Consider the following 16,988-nt stretch of genomic DNA (forward strand, 5'->3'; position numbering starts at 1 on the left):
CACCTTTTTTTAATTCCCTCACAATGACTCGTTCCGTTCCCCCTATGATTCTTGCATACCAAATGTTACCTAAGAGTTTGTTTGCTATGGGTAATGAACTGGACGAATGAATGGAATAAACAAAGTAATAAAAATTAAAATGGACCATTTCCATTTCATTGCCTAGTTGAAATAGAATGAATGACGTTGATAGCCAAGAAAAGACGAAGAAATGGTATACAAATATGACTATGACACATAGTATAAGGGTCGCATTGCAATTAGCTTTAAATAAATAATGGTGGCGGGAGAGGCATGTCTCCTCCATCTCTCTTTCTCACAATTTTCCTTTCCGTTATTCATCCGGAGAGAAAGGGTTTCTGAATCTTCATGGTGCACCAACATATATCTTCTTCAAGGTATATATATATATATATATATATATATATATATATATCTTCATTTATTATAAACCCCATACTTTATTCATGCAAAATTCTTTTTTTATCGCCCAACATTATCCATTTCGTCGTTCCGAAAATTTTATATATTATGAATTAGGTTAGGTTTTGTAGGTTTATAGCGTAAAAATAATATGTTTATTCATAGAAATGGGAAATGTGTTGGGTCATATTCATCTTCAACGAGAACAATAATATTAGGGGCGTACACGAGCCGATCCCGAGCTCATTAAGGCTCTAGCTCGGCACGTTTTAACTCAAGACAACTCGAGCTCGAATTTGGCTTGTGAATAGTTTTCAAGCTCGAGCTTTAGAGATATTTATATCTTTTTATAATTATTTACATATAAATTTATAATTATTATTTTTATTTATAATATGATATGTATTAGTTAATTTTTGTCATCATAGGTTCCGTAGTTATCAAAGGCGCTAGGCGCACTCAAGGCGCAAATTAAAGGAGGGCCTTTAGAAAAATTAGCACACTTAAAATTAAAATTTATAATGTATTAGAAAAATAATATTATTCTTTATATAAAATAAACAAAAAATTTTATATAGCATTAATATCATCTAGTTAGTACCAAAAGTTCTAAAAGAGTCAAAATTTAAATGTAATTCCAAAACTTGAATAACAAAATGTTCAAAGTAAAGTAACAAAATGTTCAAAACATGAAAACCAAAAGTCCAAAAAGTAATAAATGGTAAAGGTTCGAATGATCGTTGTTCTTGATTTGTCATCAGTACCAATAGAGGTGTCGTCAACTTTAAGAAGCGAGGGCATTTAATATCTATGAAAATTTTTTATATATAATAATAATAATAATAGTAGTAGTAGTTATTATACAAATAAATTAAATAAAATGCACGTTTAGGCTCGCGAGCCAACTTGAGCTCGATATGTAATGCTTGGGCTTGAGCTTGTTTATTAATTGAGCCTCGAGAAAAGCCAATCTTGATTAGCTCATGAACTGCTCCGCTTGTTTACACCCCTAGTAAACATGAAGCTCCGTGTGTGTGCGCGCGCGCGCGATTTTGTGAATTTACCTCAAACTCTGTGTAATTCTTGATGATTTTTTGATATTATTTAGTCAGTATTGAGTAAGAGATGGCTGATGATGAAAAGAAGGAAGGTGTTATATTTGCAGTAGAAAATAACAGAATTCTTTTCTCTGATTCCTCAGTTTCGGTTTCTGCTCAAGGTAATATACAAAAAAAAAACAAAAAAAAAATCATGAATTGAAAGTTTAGGTTTATGCTTCCAATTGAAATTTTGGCTGAAATTTAGCTTTGTAGGCAAGGATGAGGAAGATTTGGATGATCAAAGCAAATCCGAACCAGCATTGCCTATGAACAATGATGCTGCTGCAGATTCACCATCTATCGGTTTTCGGATATCTGATTTGGTAGCTCAGATTGATCCAATAGTTCATTCAAGGCAGTTGTGTGAGTACTTATGGAAGTTAACAAAAGCACCATCTGCAAGCTTGCAGACATTTAGTCCGCTACCCTCGATCAAGAGACTGACCAAGAAAAAGAGCCAGAACCTCATGCCGGAACTGGATTCAAAGTTAAATGATAGTCTGTATTGTTTTGAGGCTTTGTGGATTAATTATTCACTCTCGCAACTTAAAGATGCTACCGACAACTTTAGTCGTGGTTTGACTATGACTACACTTTGACTTGTTTTATGCTTTCAAAGTTTTTATCTTTCTTCACCAACGCTGCAAACAAGAGTCGAGCCCAGGCCCAGTGTGGGCTCGGCTTGTTAATCGTGTGTAATGAGCTTGGCTCATTTATTCTAATGAGTTGTAATGCCGAGCTCAATCCGGCTTGTGACACCTCGAGTCAGCTCTTTTTTTTTCTTTTATTCCGTTTTTTTTTTTTTTTTGAAAAATTTAATATATTTTTATACATATTGGTATATATTAAAGAAAAATATATTATTTAGAAATACTAGTGCATAATTATTAAACTATAAAGTTAGCAATTTATAAATATTAAAATTCAGGTTATAGTTTTGGGTTATAATTTGTATTAGCAAAATTTGGGCTTTAATATATAAACGACATGGCGAGCAAGCCAACGAGGCAGCTAAATGAGCCACGGGATGTTTTGAACAGCCAAAATCTTTCTTTTATTGACATGCTTTATATGCACAGTCAGCTTCCATGTCATCATTTTGACCAAACTTATGCTGAAAACAAAATATTTCACATTTTGAGGATTTTTAATCAAGATGTTTAAAAGTTGGTTTTCTTTTTATAGAAGATGTATTGCTTTACTTACAACATTTGACATAATTAATCATATGTATAATTATAATCAAGTATGCCATTGCCAAATGACCCATGACTTTAACCATAAAAAGTTTAAAAGCAAACCTGTTTTTAAGTTTTAACTAACTTTCTTTCTGTATTTTCTGTTATTATTCCAAAGAAAACTTAATTGGAGAGGGAGGTTATTCTGAAGTTTACAAGGGTCATTTACAAAACAATGAAATCATAGCAATTAAACGGTTAATCCGAGGCACACCCGAAGAGATGACAGCAGATTTCTTATCTGAACTTGGAATCCTTGTCCACGTCAGCCACCCGAACATTTCTAATATTATTGGCTACGGAGTTGAAGGTGGCATGCACCTTGTTTTGCCTCTATCCTATCATGGAAGCTTAGCTTCTGTTCTGTCTGGTTAGTTATTACTAACTGCAATATTCATGAAGGTTAACAAACAAGACCATTTTTCTTAATATGTATATAAACATTCAGATGAGAAACAAAAACAGAAACTTGATTGGGGAACAAGATACAACATTGCATTGGGCACTGCATCGGGCCTGTCGTATCTTCACGAGGGTTGTCAAAGGAGAACCATTCATAGGGACATTAAGGCTGCTAATATTTTGCTTTCGGAGGATTTTCAACCTCGGGTAATCCCATGACTTGAAATTACCTTTTTGCCCCTCACATATCAGTTTTAATAACTGATAACAAGATATTAAGATAATTAAACAAGGGTTAATATCAGAAGAAGACAAAAAAAAAACTATCTTGTTGAAGTCCAACTAGTAAAACATATACGAAGAAGTAACTTAACTGATTTTTGAATATCAAAGTCCCTAAACATGTTTAAAATGCATGTGCTTGTGATTGTTTAATATATAATGACCTGTGATCGCTTAATTCATCAAATTTAACAAAGTGGCATTCAACATTTTTGCAAAAGGATTTATACATCTTGTTTTAACCAAGGGAAAATATCATAAAAAAACAATACTTTATATTTTTTTTCTCAAAAAAGTTCCTTAACATTTTTGTGCACATTAAAGTCCATCTAAATGTTAAGTTTGGACCAAGTTGTGAGAAAAAAATTGAAACAACTTGGAACCGATCATCCGGTTGTTTTGCTTACGTATTTATCTTATTTTCTTACATGGGTTATATATATATCCTAGTTTCCTTTCTATACAATTTGGCTATATTGGTTTCAAGTTGTTTTAAAAAATGCCATAATTATGTTCAGGTTTAATATGTAGAGAGGCTTTAATATGCAAAAAAAGTTGTTGAGTGATTTTTGTGAGAAAAGCAGAAAGTATGTTGGTTTCGTATTGTGTTTGACTATTTCCAGTTAATCAATTTAAGAGTTAACAAGTTATTATTTTAATTTTTCTTTTTCAAGTACATGCATTTTAGACAAATTTAGAGACTTTAATACACAACAATTTGACTTTTGTGTATTTTTTACAAGTTGAGGGACTATTTTTTGTATAAAACAAGAAAGTGTAGTGTGTTACTAACCCTTTAAAGAAATACACAACATAATGATATTTTCTAATTTTTGTTTATGTGTGAACTTCATTTGATGTAAATATAGATTTCTGATTTTGGGCTGGCTAAGTGGCTTCCAGATCAATGGGTGAACCTCACTGTATCACAGTTTGAAGGGACTTTTGGGTATGTAATTCACATTTATATATTTTTATGTAATTTACATTCATATATTTTATTCATCATATTCTTTCCATTAAACTTGAATCTTTTTTTTATTATTTATTATTTATTAAAATACAGTTACCTCGCGCCTGAAGTTTTCATGGACGGGTTGGTTGATGAGAAAACCGATGTGTATGCATATGGAGTACTTTTGTTGGAAATCATCACTGGTTGTCCCGCTTTAGATGAATCACAAAACAGTCTTGTTATGTGGGTAGGTATTTTCTTAACTACCAACCAATCGACCGATTTGTTTGTTTAATAACTAGTTTATTGCGGCTAGACCTTTGATCGATACAAAAAATATTGAAAAACTTGTTGATCCTCATCTTGGTGGCACATTTGATCTGGATCAGCTGAATGATATGGTATGGATTGCTTCTCAATGCATAAATCATAATCCAACTGATCGTCCGAAAGCGAGCAAGGTAAATTTGAAGTTGAAGAAAGAAAAAGCAAAACAGTATTATGTTTGCTTTATTTGTTTCTTTATGTTAGCATGATGTTTTCATGCAGATTTATAGGATGCTAAGTGGTGATGAAGGTGTTCCTGATAGTGGGAAAAAGTTTATAAAGAGGGCTTCATTTAAGATTAGGAAATGAGGTGAGGATGACCGACGATGAAGATGGTTCTTTAATCGTCAAGCGATCAAATTGATACCGATTTTTGTATTGAACCCGATAAGCATTGTAAATATTTGCTCATGTCAATTGGTGTTGAAATGATAAGCAGGGCATTGACAAATCAAGTTGTGTTTTGAGAATTTATGTTATGTTTACACCCTTCAAATTCCCAAATAATATAGTTTGTATTTATATTGTTTTTTTAAATTTTATATGAATTTGTATTTCTTTAATAAGTTCTAATATATGTCTTATAAAATTTCGAATACATGGTGTATCTATTATAATGAATACATATTGTTGATGAAACAAAAGATACGGCGAAGCCATGAGGGATTGAGAGCAGTTTGACACTACATATCACATAATCACTTTCAAACGTATTTCCATATCGTAATAACAATTTATTCCAACAAAAAAAAACATATTGCAAAAGCCACTGACATCCAGTTACAATCTCATGCTTTATAATCAGTTCAATGGACTACCAAACATAGCACAGTGCCAGCCATGCAAATTACAAAATAAATTAAATAGCAGCCTTAAAAATCTGCATTTCACATAATAATTTCAAGCCCATGTCACTACTACAAAATTGCATTCATCTTCTATAACCACCTTGTCTTTCCCTGACCCACACCAGGGTTCATATTATTATTTTCTCTGCCAAAAGAAGCTGGTCCTTTCATGTACCTGTTTACTTCCACGGGCCCACTTTCTGTTCGATGACCACTGTTTGGTCTAGGTGCATCAAACCTCCCATAACCTGATGCTGCCTCACCTGGACCCCGCTTGTTCACGTTTTGACTTTGACTTTGACCTGGACCATTTGTTGGCCTCGTGGTTGCATACCTATTTTCTGACCCATTAGGTTGTCGTGTGGGTGCATACCTATTAAATGTTTCGGGTGCAGGTTTGACCACATGGTCAGAATCATCGGTTGAATCTAATTCCATTTCCTTTTCATGATACGTATCGGTTTCAGAATCGGATTCATTTAAGCTTTGTTCTTCTGAACTTTGTGTTGAAATATCATTTACCATTTCTGAAACTTTCTTTTTTGCTGGGCCTTTCTTTAACGGCCCGAACTTAATATGTCTTACAACAACGTACGCTTGCTTCTCCTCTACCCTGGGCCCACTTTCCACAAGAGCAAAATCATCAATCTGCCAATGAAAAGTTGTTAGACCCGTTTCCTTTTTAATTACTTCTTTTAACATAGTCAATCAGCACGTTGAAGTTAAGCATACCATTGCGGATAGACGGGATAACAGTCCTCCCAAATCCTGCTCCTCTGACTTTCCATTAGTCACTTTCACTGCCATACACTGCTTGACCATAAAGACATCAACGAGTGACCAGCATTTGATGTCATAAAACCCGATTATAGTGTTATGAAGATTACTTATACAAGCATACCTTGATTCGGTGTCCACGCTCAGCTAATCGTTTGATGGCATCTGCCTTTGTTTTCATATCATGTTTATCCTAGAAAAAAGAAACCCATACTTGTCATATATACATATAAACAATATATATTAAATGAACTTTTAGCATTTTGATTATACATAAACAAAATGAAATTTATTTAAATATTACAACTGATGCTACTTTTAATTAATTAATATAATGCTAAACGCACCACAAAACTCCTTAATCATCTAATTCCAGCATGTTAAAAGTTGGAGCTATTCTCTTGATGGTTCATCAGTCGTTCAAAAAAGAAAAAATAGTAGTATAGTACTCCCTTTTGTTGTGTTATAATTATAATAAAAGAAATTACTTTTTATGTATAAGCAAAAATGCTAAAAAGAGTGGAGAACCAGAGAGAACCGGGTCAAACAAACTCTAACTGAACTCACTTTAGAATTGTTGGAAACAGCTTGTCAAATCCTAACCAAAAACCCTAACCCTATAGCAAAACCTAAAAGCTAAACCCCTCCCTTTCTTTCCATCCCTTTCCTTTCCTTCCCTTTCCTTTCCTTTCCTTTCCTTCCTTAAGTTGAACTCAGGAACACAGCGTAAACCTTGACGTTAAATGCTAGGCTAAACAGTAAGCCAAGCCCCAAGATTACTCCAAGTCTTGAAGCGAAATCCATGGTTGATCAATGATGTTCCATTAGACCTTCAATTGTGGCAGCCAGACATGGTTTCAGCAAAATCGTACCCGTGTTCGGTCCCCGTTTGGGGTATCAATTAAATGCTTGCCATGTGCTTGAAATGGAGGTAATGTTGGGCAAATAATTAGTTGTATTGGAAGGCCTCTAATGTTGGATAAGGAGACAGATGAACATTGTGAATCGAAGAAGGGTCCTCTTAGTTATGTATGGGTTCGTGTAGAGGCAAAGGCGTCATGTAGGTTACCAAATAGGGTAAAAGTGGAATTTTCATCCTGAATGGTTTTCCCCGTAAATTAGCTCAATTACAATTTGGTTATCGATAGAAGCCACCATTATGTAAGAAATGTAATGTTTTGGGTCATTTGGATGCATTTCATGAGCCCAAAGTTGATCCAAACATTGAAATTGAAGTGAAAGTCGATGGTCCAAATATTTAGGCCTAAACAATTTCTATGGGCATAGATGCTGATGGTAGGCAATCAAAAACAGCCCAACAGGCCCAAGCTTCGGCTGCTAGACTACACTCGGTTCATGGCAAATCATTAGTCCCTGTTCCAAGTGTGATGGCTTGCCCAAGTAAACTCACGGCCCAAAGTTAAAAAAATCAAATATTGGAGGACAGTCGATTCCCTCTGGTCCAAATCAGCCCACGTCCCAACTTAAAACATCTAATGTATGTCATGTAGCTGGCCCAAGTTCGGTTAATGGTGCCGTTGGGCCTAAATCCGGCCCAAATTTGGCTGGTCTTGGTCAGAGGATTCAACCAAAATACAAAAATATGCTACCTTCAATCTTTTACTTTTTCATTTTAATGGGCTAATGCTGGAGTCCGATTTGGATGGCTTTGCATGATGGACTATGTTTTGACTACTTCACAGGCTTGGAGTTTTAAGACTAGTTTGATATGATTTTTATCTTGTTATGTTTCCCTATGTATTGGTCCAGGACACTTAGATTGTAACCATATTTTTTCTTTGCAATCAAATGTTTTCCAGGGATTTGCCCTTCTCCTCCCCCCCCCCAAAAAAAAAAATTAAAATAAATAAAAGGTTAACCCTAAACCCTAAAATTAAACCCTAAAGTTAAACCCAAAAGACTAAACTCTAAACCCTAAAAGCTGAGCATATAAGAATATATTACGGTTCGACGAGCCGGTTCCATCATTGCTTAAACGACTTAAATCGGAGTTCGTTTGAACCAGAGTTCCCTTCAGTTCCCCAATGAATCTTCACACACACACAGATGGGTTATGACTTACAATTTTAAAAGTAATGCGGATCTCTTTCAATCCTCCTTTACGTAAAACCAAGTCAGACTGCAGAAATTTTAGAACATATATAAGACCAAAGAGTAGCAAAATTTTAACTTTCATATATGATATATGTATATATAATCTAGAAAGAGTTATAATCTATACATTAAAATGAACCCATGTTTCCACTTGTATAGAAATAATTACCTTCTTTTTCGTTTGCTCTTTCTCCTTCACTTGTTTTAAATACATCTCCTTTTTATAGTCCATGAGTTTGCAAACGGGTGGGTTACCATCTGGTTGAACCTATCACAAAATTAACATAAAAATAATAATGTTCAAAATGACAAAATACTGAAAGGATCGATTTTATATTAGTTTGCAAGCATAATGTACCTCAACTAAATCAAGATTGAGTTTCTTTGCACGCTCTAATGCCTCATTCCTTGGCACTACACTATGCCCTGAAAGATTTTGCATCATTCTAAAATGTTAATAGAAACATAAAAAATCGTCTAAAACAAATAAGATGTACCAACAAGTTCACACGGTATCTTACAACGATCATCATCATCATCATCATCATCATCATCATCATCATCATCATCGTACTTAGTATATCCCACCAATAGCAAAACTATGGTAGGGTCTAAGGAGGGTAAGATGTAGACAGCCTTACCTCTACCCTGTAGGAATAGAGAGGCTGCTTCCGGTGAGACCCCCGGCTCGATAGTAGTTTTGCATCAAGCCTCAGACATAAGGCACATAACCCTCAACCATCGGCACACCGGTCGATTGGTGCATGTACCCTTGTCTTTCGGCTATCAACGCCACCACATGATGCCTGATTGACCTTTCGCCAATTTTAACGTTATTTTCACGAGATTAGTAAAATAACGGTATCTTACAACGATATAGATACAAATATGTAAATAAAATGATAAACTAACCTTCATCGGTGACAAGCCTAACATATTGCGCATGAATTTGTGAGTTCATTCGTGGACCCCCTTTATCCTTCTCTTCATACTTCGGCTTGGCCTAACCAACAACAAGAAAAAGTATTTATTGACTACAAAAAGCCTTTTTATGTAACCATGAGAACCCGTAAGGGAAAACTCAGGGCCCACCAATACCCTGCTAACCCGTAGGACCAGGTAAACCACAACTTATGCTGGACAGGTAGCCTTCAAGGGGTTGGTTTTCAGTTTTCACAAAGTTATCAAATGATTGGAAGCGTCTACTTGACTTAAAAGTTAAGTATAATAACTATAATACATGTTACACGTTTATTACAACATAAGATCTAAACAATTATGTTTACATACAAGTGGATAACCTGAACAGGGGCAGCAAAGAATCGCACAGAGTTGCCAAGCTCGGGTCCAGGCCTGTGAAAACTCAAACCTTGACCATTCACAACACCAATTTTGGTTTCCCTAATAACCGAAGAGGACTCGTGAATCTGAAAATAGCATCGTTTGAACTGATTTGATAACACCCTGAGCTGTGCTTGCTTTGTCCGACACCAAAATAACACCATTTTGTTCCTAAATCACATCAATGAATCCAAAAATCAAGCTAGTTTATATCTTGCATTTCGTATCAAATACAATACCAATGTATAAAAAAGAACCATAATAATCTAAACAAGTAATAGGAGCTAAGATTAATGACACCATCAGTCATTATGCAAACAAAATCGTTAGGGTGTTTGCATCATCACAATAAAGAACTAACTAACTAAACCTAACTAAAGGGAACATACAAACAAAAACCTAATTAAGGCTGAAATGGAAGTATCAAAAGTTGATGGAATTAACCAGAAAGAAGACGATAGTGATTTACAGATCAATCTTTCTCAATGACAAGAACAATGAAGGTGACAGTAATCAAGCGTTTATGTCATTTTGCTTTAAAAAGGTCTGGCAAACGGGTTGGGTCAGGTCAGAACGGTTTAAAGCGGGAACGGACTAGGGTCTAAACAGTTGCTTTGGTTCGGGTCGGAAAAGGTCTGGGACAGAACATATCCGGGTCGAAACGGGTTGCTTTTCTTATCAGGATTTGCTCTGCTCCATACCCAAGGAGAACATGCATTATAGAGATCGACAGAAATTGCCTCCAACTTTAATCGATTTTCAGTTCGATGTCTAAAACTATAAAGATATTTCAAATAATACCTTCAAATAAGCTCAGTCATGATATTCACATTAAAATCGTAACCCTCTTCAAGCAAAATACAAATCCAATTTCAAGTTGCATATTAAAATAACCTGTCAACTAGTTCTCACAGACCGAATCAGCTTGCCGTAAAGCTAAAAACTGACAATTTGTATAGCTAATTAGTAATTACTAAATCAGCTTACAAGAATGCTGCTTATAAACCAGAAATCTCACTTAGGCATTTAATCGAACACTTGGTGTGCAATATTGTATATTACAATTACAACCCAATTTTTTCAATCCTTTCCACCAACAATTCATTGTACATAGCGATTCTATAAAACTATGCATAAACAATTAATCAAACAACCCTGTAACATCTGAACCGTAACTATGACTAGCAAGCCTCTCATTTAAAAACTAAGAAATGCGTATGAAAGAACATGTTAGGGCTTTAATTGGAGAGATTACCCACCTGTTCAATTCTTCAATTGGATATTGTTTTCAGAGACGATCTTTTAAAAAAACCCCTTGAAACCTTTTTTTAGCTTAAAAAACTCAGTTATAAGTGTTCGATCTATTTGTAAATTATACCTAGAGTCAAACTGGCAGAGCTGGACTTTTAACATCCCATAAACTAAACCGTCAAATATTAAAGGTGAGTCAGCCTTTTATTTTGGTGGGTTAATTTAAAGATAGAAATTAAATGAAATCGACGGAAAGAAAGATATTATTTTGTTTCAAAGCTTTTTAATAAAGGAAAATTAATAAAATTAGAGAAAATTATGTTTTGGAGTTTCATTAGACGAAGAAAAAGAAAACAAATGAAAGGAAAATGAAGATAATTAAAGAGCAAGTTGTCCATGGCTTTGTAGCCTAGTGGCATCTTGGTGGTGGGATAAGGCTTAGGGACCATAAGGTCCTGGGTTCGAATCCCATAAAAGGGGGTTTTCCCAACTTTTGTTGGCTTTCCTCCTGAATTGGTGGTTAGGCATTATTGCCTAGTGGAGATGGATATGATCGCGTGGTTCTGCTGGTACTATACTCCAGTGGTCCGTGAGTGATCCTAAATTTGCCGTTCAAAAAAAAAATTAAAGAGCAAGTTTGAAGGAAAAGTTTTCTTTCCAATTTGGAAATAAATAGAAAGAAAAGAAAGAAAGATAAAATAGGAAATAAATGAAAACGAATTTTTTTCTTTGTTTTCTTTTTTCTTATCAAGTGAACTCAGGAACATAGCGTTAACGTCCCTTTCCTCATAACATAAAAAGATTAAAAAAAATGACTAAACTGTGAATATTATCTTCGAGAAAAGAATTTGGTTCAAGTTAAATAGAACAGGAGAGGTATTTGTTGTAATACATGAACTTGATTCAAATGATAAAAGACATATTGCTAGGTTTGCATTGCGGATTGGTTTCATAACTAATACAATTGACATGAAATGATTCAGACTAAGGAATAAGGATTGAACATTGAGCTCGTTATTTTGGTTCTAACTTATGTCCTTGTGGTCATAGACTCAAGACAATATTATGTAAGTGGTTGAAAAATATTGAGTATCGTTGAATAATGCAACCGAGTATTTTCCAGCCACTCACTTAATACTGTCCGAATATTTTCCGGCCACCACCTAACAACCACTGTCACTATCTTACAACCACCACTTGACTACCACCATCACAACTGCCACTACCGCCAGCGTCAGTGCCACCATCAATGTTGTTGCCATTAGGCAGAGATACTTTTATAATTTGTGTTTTTATTTATATGCCTTTTCATGTCTGCCAAACAACATAACATAGTGATTCATTTCATTTTCATATATTAACCAAACAAAACAATAAAATAGTAATGATTCATTTCATTCTCTTATCCATTTCACTCCTCCGTTCACTCCATTTCCTTGTCATGTCATTATTTCATACTAAGCATAACCTAAATAACAGGGAACAATGTTAACATAGGAGTATAAAAAAATTATAAATAACACCTAGGAATTGCATATGCCACAAGAACGACCACTAGTTTTGTCAAGCGATAATGCTATATGACTTTAGTTGAAAAGTTTGTAAATTTTAGTCTCGTTCAAGGCTTGCCTGAAATAAATATGAGTGAATGAATTTAGACCATCCGCAATAAAAGATTTTTAGACATTTTTATATCCTATGTAGAGATTCTTCCTCAAGAATCTTATAAGAACTTGTTTGTGCATAAAAGGGAATATCACATATTCTTTCTTTTGAATCTATAATATATATAAACGAAAACCCAAAAATCTCACGTGTCGCAATGTGATCGCTCCCCCTTTTTATGGAAGTCGCCAGATTGCTTGATTTTTAAACGGAGGCCTCTCATTGATTTAACTCAAATTCATGGGTATGGGTCTTACCAAAACCAGATAGCTCTTAAACGGATTATAACATCTCATTAAATTAAAAATTAATCTTACCAGTTATTTGATATGAAAATCCTACAAAATAGGAATATACTAAAATTTAATATCCAATTTAAAAAGAAAAATATATTATTTATAATTAATATACAATTTTATAGTAAAAAAAATAAGCGGGTCATGGGTCACTAAATCCAGATAGCTTTTAAACGGGTTATAACATATCATTTATTTATGAAACCCTTTCATCATCAAACCCTAAGTATATTATTAACTTTCTTATAATAAAGAAAATTAAAATCCAAAAAATAAATATTAAAAAACGTAAAAAGTAAAACAATCATTCTCTCAAACCATTAGATTACTTTATTTGTAAATGAAAGTTTCTCACGCATTTGACCTGAATTCACAGGTAAAGGTTTCACCAAACCCAGGTAGCTCTTAAATGGGTTATAACAACTCATTATATTAAAAAATAATCCCATCAAATATTTGATATGAAAATCCTATAAAATAGGAATATACTAAAAATTAATATCCTATTTTATTTTAAAAAATATATTACTTATAATTAAGAAACAATTTTATAATAAAGAAAATAAACGAGTAATGGGTATCACCAAACCCAGATAGCTTTTAAACCGGATTATAACATATCATTTATTTGTGAAACCATTTCATCATCAAACCTCAAGTATATTAATTATTAACTTTCTTAAAATAAATAAAATTGAAATCCAAATATACATAAATAAATATTAAAAACGAATAATGTAAAACAACCCCCGTAATAAAATCTCACGTGTCGTGATGTGGTCGCTCCCCCCTTTTATGGAAGTCACCAGATTGCTTAATTTTTAAATGTAGGTCTCTCATTTATTTAACCCAAATTCATGGGTATGGGTTTACCAAAACCAGATAACTCTTGAACGGGTTATAACATCTCATTAAATTAAAAATTGATCTTACCAATTATTTGATATGAAAATCCTATAAATTAGGGATATACTAAAATTTAATAACCAATATAAAATGGAGGTTTCTCATGCATTTAACCCGTATTTACGGGTATGAGTCTTACCAAACCCATAGAGCTATTAAATGGGTTATAACATCTCATTAAATTAAAAAATCTTACCAAATATTTGATATGAAACTCCTATAAAATAGAGATATACTAAATATTAATATCGGATTTAAAAAAAGATATTATTTATAATTAAGAAAATAATTTTATAGTAAAGAAAAAATAAACGGGTCATAGGTCTCACCAAACCAAGAAAACTTTAAAACGGATTATAATATCTCATTTATTTGTGAAATCTTTTATCATCAAACCCTATGTATATTATTAATTTTGTTATATGAAATAAAATTAAAATTCAAAAAAATAGATAAATATTAGAAACAAAAAATATAAAACAGCCCCCGTAATACGGGGATAAAAGCTAGTATATTATAAATTATAATATAACAAATATAAAAGGTGGTGATAACGTAGAAATGCTTTTGGGTGTTCTTATTTTGAAGGTTTTTGAAGATTTTAAAGAATAAGTATTTTTCTGATGTGGCAGCTGATTAGACATTTTTTATATGTTTTCTAAGTTCATTAGGCAGTGTGTTGTGGTGCCTTCACCGGAGCCGCGAGTGGCCGGCGCTAGCCACGTCGGTGGCGAACACCACAACGGCCTGGCGCGAGTGGTGCCGCAAGCTAGCAGCCGCGACTGGACTTGCGGGTGGTGAAATGAACGTTGGGCGTTGGTTTGCGTGATGTTACCGTTGGCTTGGGTGAAAACAAAAAAAATTATTTATATCTTACCTATATAAACCACACCATTAACTTTAAAAATTACCAAAACTCTCAATTCTTTCTACACTACCTCATAAAAAATATATTCCGTATTACTCATCTACCTTTTTTAAAAAATATGGATCAATGGGGTGGTTGTTACCGACCGGAAATGCCTTTTGGTCAAGACGATGACAACGTGTTTGGTGCCACCGAGATGGAACAAAACTTGAGTCAAATGCCACCATTGTCTCCCGACTTTTTTGTTCCAGAGACACAAGAAGTTCGTAAAGAGGCTGTCAAGGGCAAACTAAAATTTAATAACCAATTTAAAATGGAAGTTTCTCATGCATTTAACCCGAATTTACGGGTATGAGTCTTACCAAACCCATATAGCTATTAAATGGGTTATAACATCTCATTAAATTAAAAAATCTTACCAAATATTTGATATGAAACTCCTATAAAATAGAGATATACTAAATATTAATATCGGATTTAAAAAAAGATATTATTTATAATTAAGAAAATAATTTTATAGTAAAGAAAAAATAAACGGGTCATAGGTCTCACCAAACCTAGAAAACTTTAAAACGGATTATAATATCTCATTTATTTGCGAAATCTTTTATCATCAAACCCTATGTATATTATTAACTTTGTTATATGAAATAAAATTAAAATTCAAAAAAATAGATAAATATTAGAAACAAAAAATATAAAACAGCCCCCGTAATACGGGGATAAAAGCTAGTATATTATAAATTATAATATAACAAATATAAAAGGTGGTGATAACGTAGAAATGTTTTTGGGTGTTCTTATTTTGAAGGTTTTTGAAGATTTTAAAGAATAAGTATTTTTCTGATGTGGCAGCTGATTAGACATTTTTTATATGTTTTCTAAGTTCATTAGGCAGTGTGTTGTGGTGCCTTCACCGGAGCCGCGAGTGGCCGGCGCTAGCCACGTCGGTGGCGAACACCACAACGGCCTGGCGCGAGTGGTGCCGCAAGCTAGCAGCCGCGACTGGACTTGCGGGTGGTGAAATGAACGTTGGGCGTTGGTTTGCGTGATGTTACCGTTGGCTTGGGTGAAAACAAAAAAAATTATTTATATCTTACCTATATAAACCACACCATTAACTTTAAAAATTACCAAAACTCTCAATTCTTTCTACACTACCTCATAAAAAATATATTCCGTATTACTCATCTACCTTTTTTAAAAAATATGGATCAATGGGGTGGTTGTTACCGACCGGAAATGCCTTTTGGTCAAGACGATGACAACGTGTTTGGTGCCACCGAGATGGAACAAAACTTGAGTCAAATGCCACCATTGTCTCCCGACTTTTTTGTTCCAGAGACACAAGAAGTTCGTAAAGAGGCTGTCAAGGGCAAACGAGCCCAAAAAAAAAGATAACCAAAGAGTGGCGGGAGGCTCAAGCCGAGCGGTCGAGGAAGTCGTTCCAAAAAGAAAAACAACTCCTTAGACAAAAGAGGCGAAATAGGCCTTGTGTCATGCTTGAGTTGAAATATCCGAAGATCAGCAAGCCGGTATTTTTTTTATTTTTTTTTTGTTGCGTATATAATTTTAAAAATGCGTTTGAAACTTATCTTTATTTAATTTTAGCGGACTATTAAAAGCACCGTATATTTTGGGGGAAAGTGCGAGAATTGTTCTATAAGATGGTGGGAAGTACGGATCGTACCGACAATACGATGTCAGGAAGATGGTTCGTAACTCGCAAATTTGTTAGACTTTTTACAAATTTACATAACAGAAACAGTCGTCGAATGCGACCGGGGGGGAGCGATGATCTTCAAGTTTACAAATTCACATGCGACGAATGGAAAGCCGAAGTATTCAGCAAGTACAGAACAGTAAAAACGTGGGACGAGGACGACTTGTGGCAAATACTCAAGTCGTGCTCGAAATAGGTTGAGTTAATTAAACCAGACACTAATGGTGGTTCAATGCCAAAGCGTATGAAAATTACTCCCTTCAGTGTGTCACACCCCAACCTACGGCGGAATATGCCGGGGTGTGACGTAATTGTATCATAACTCAAAGACACTAATAATAATAAGTGTCAATATCTAAATTTATTTATTCATATCAATCATATACAAATAATTCAAGTTTAAAAGAATTTGATACAACATTTAAACATTATAAGTTTTAGCTTAAAGTCCAAGTCTATGTCTTCACTTCA

At 34.1% G+C, this 16,988-nt stretch overlaps 2 protein-coding genes across 2 annotated transcripts; one reads left to right on the forward strand and one right to left on the reverse strand.

Moving 5' to 3' along the window:
• Nucleotides 1-375: 375 nt before the first annotated feature.
• LOC143598679 (receptor-like cytosolic serine/threonine-protein kinase RBK2) lies at nt 376-5,105 on the forward strand. The gene is made up of 9 exons (XM_077076833.1): nt 376-398; nt 1,536-1,642; nt 1,737-2,099; nt 2,880-3,131; nt 3,210-3,370; nt 4,315-4,394; nt 4,512-4,647; nt 4,703-4,861; nt 4,950-5,105. The coding sequence occupies exons 2-9, from the start codon at nt 1,549-1,551 to the stop codon at nt 5,034-5,036; spliced, it is 1,332 nt and encodes a 443-aa protein (XP_076932948.1). The 5' UTR covers nt 376-398; nt 1,536-1,548; the 3' UTR covers nt 5,037-5,105.
• Nucleotides 5,106-5,520: 415 nt separating this feature from the next.
• Nucleotides 5,521-9,972, reverse strand: LOC143598680 (translation initiation factor IF3-1, mitochondrial-like). The gene is made up of 8 exons (XM_077076834.1): nt 9,769-9,972; nt 9,380-9,470; nt 8,826-8,893; nt 8,637-8,735; nt 8,436-8,492; nt 6,477-6,545; nt 6,308-6,385; nt 5,521-6,223 (listed from the first exon to the last, which is right to left on the reverse strand). Exons 1-8 carry the CDS (start codon nt 9,970-9,972, stop codon nt 5,666-5,668), a joined length of 1,224 nt encoding a protein of 407 aa, XP_076932949.1. The 3' UTR covers nt 5,521-5,665.
• Between the last annotated feature and the right edge of the window lie 7,016 nt (nt 9,973-16,988).

Source organism: Bidens hawaiensis, unplaced genomic scaffold, assembly GCF_021521415.1.
Source record: "Bidens hawaiensis isolate Kalapana, Puna unplaced genomic scaffold, B.hawaiensis_p1.1 tig00050703_1, whole genome shotgun sequence".
Classification (NCBI taxonomy): domain Eukaryota; kingdom Viridiplantae; phylum Streptophyta; class Magnoliopsida; order Asterales; family Asteraceae; genus Bidens; species Bidens hawaiensis.

Coding starts and splice junctions, on each gene's coding strand:
- LOC143598679 (XM_077076833.1), top strand. CDS start 1,549: ATGGCTGATGATGAAAAGAAGGAAGGTGTTATATTTGCAGTAGAAAAT. Junction 3,371..4,314: donor CGGAGGATTTTCAACCTCGG/GTAATCCCATGA, acceptor ATGTAAATATAG/ATTTCTGATTTTGGGCTGGC. Junction 4,862..4,949: donor ATCGTCCGAAAGCGAGCAAG/GTAAATTTGAAG, acceptor GTTTTCATGCAG/ATTTATAGGATGCTAAGTGG.
- LOC143598680 (XM_077076834.1), bottom strand. CDS start 9,972: ATGGTGTTATTTTGGTGTCGGACAAAGCAAGCACAGCTCAGGGTGTTA. Junction 8,736..8,825: donor TCAATCTTGATTTAGTTGAG/GTACATTATGCT, acceptor ATTTTGTGATAG/GTTCAACCAGATGGTAACCC. Junction 8,493..8,636: donor AAGAGCAAACGAAAAAGAAG/GTAATTATTTCT, acceptor AAATTTCTGCAG/TCTGACTTGGTTTTACGTAA.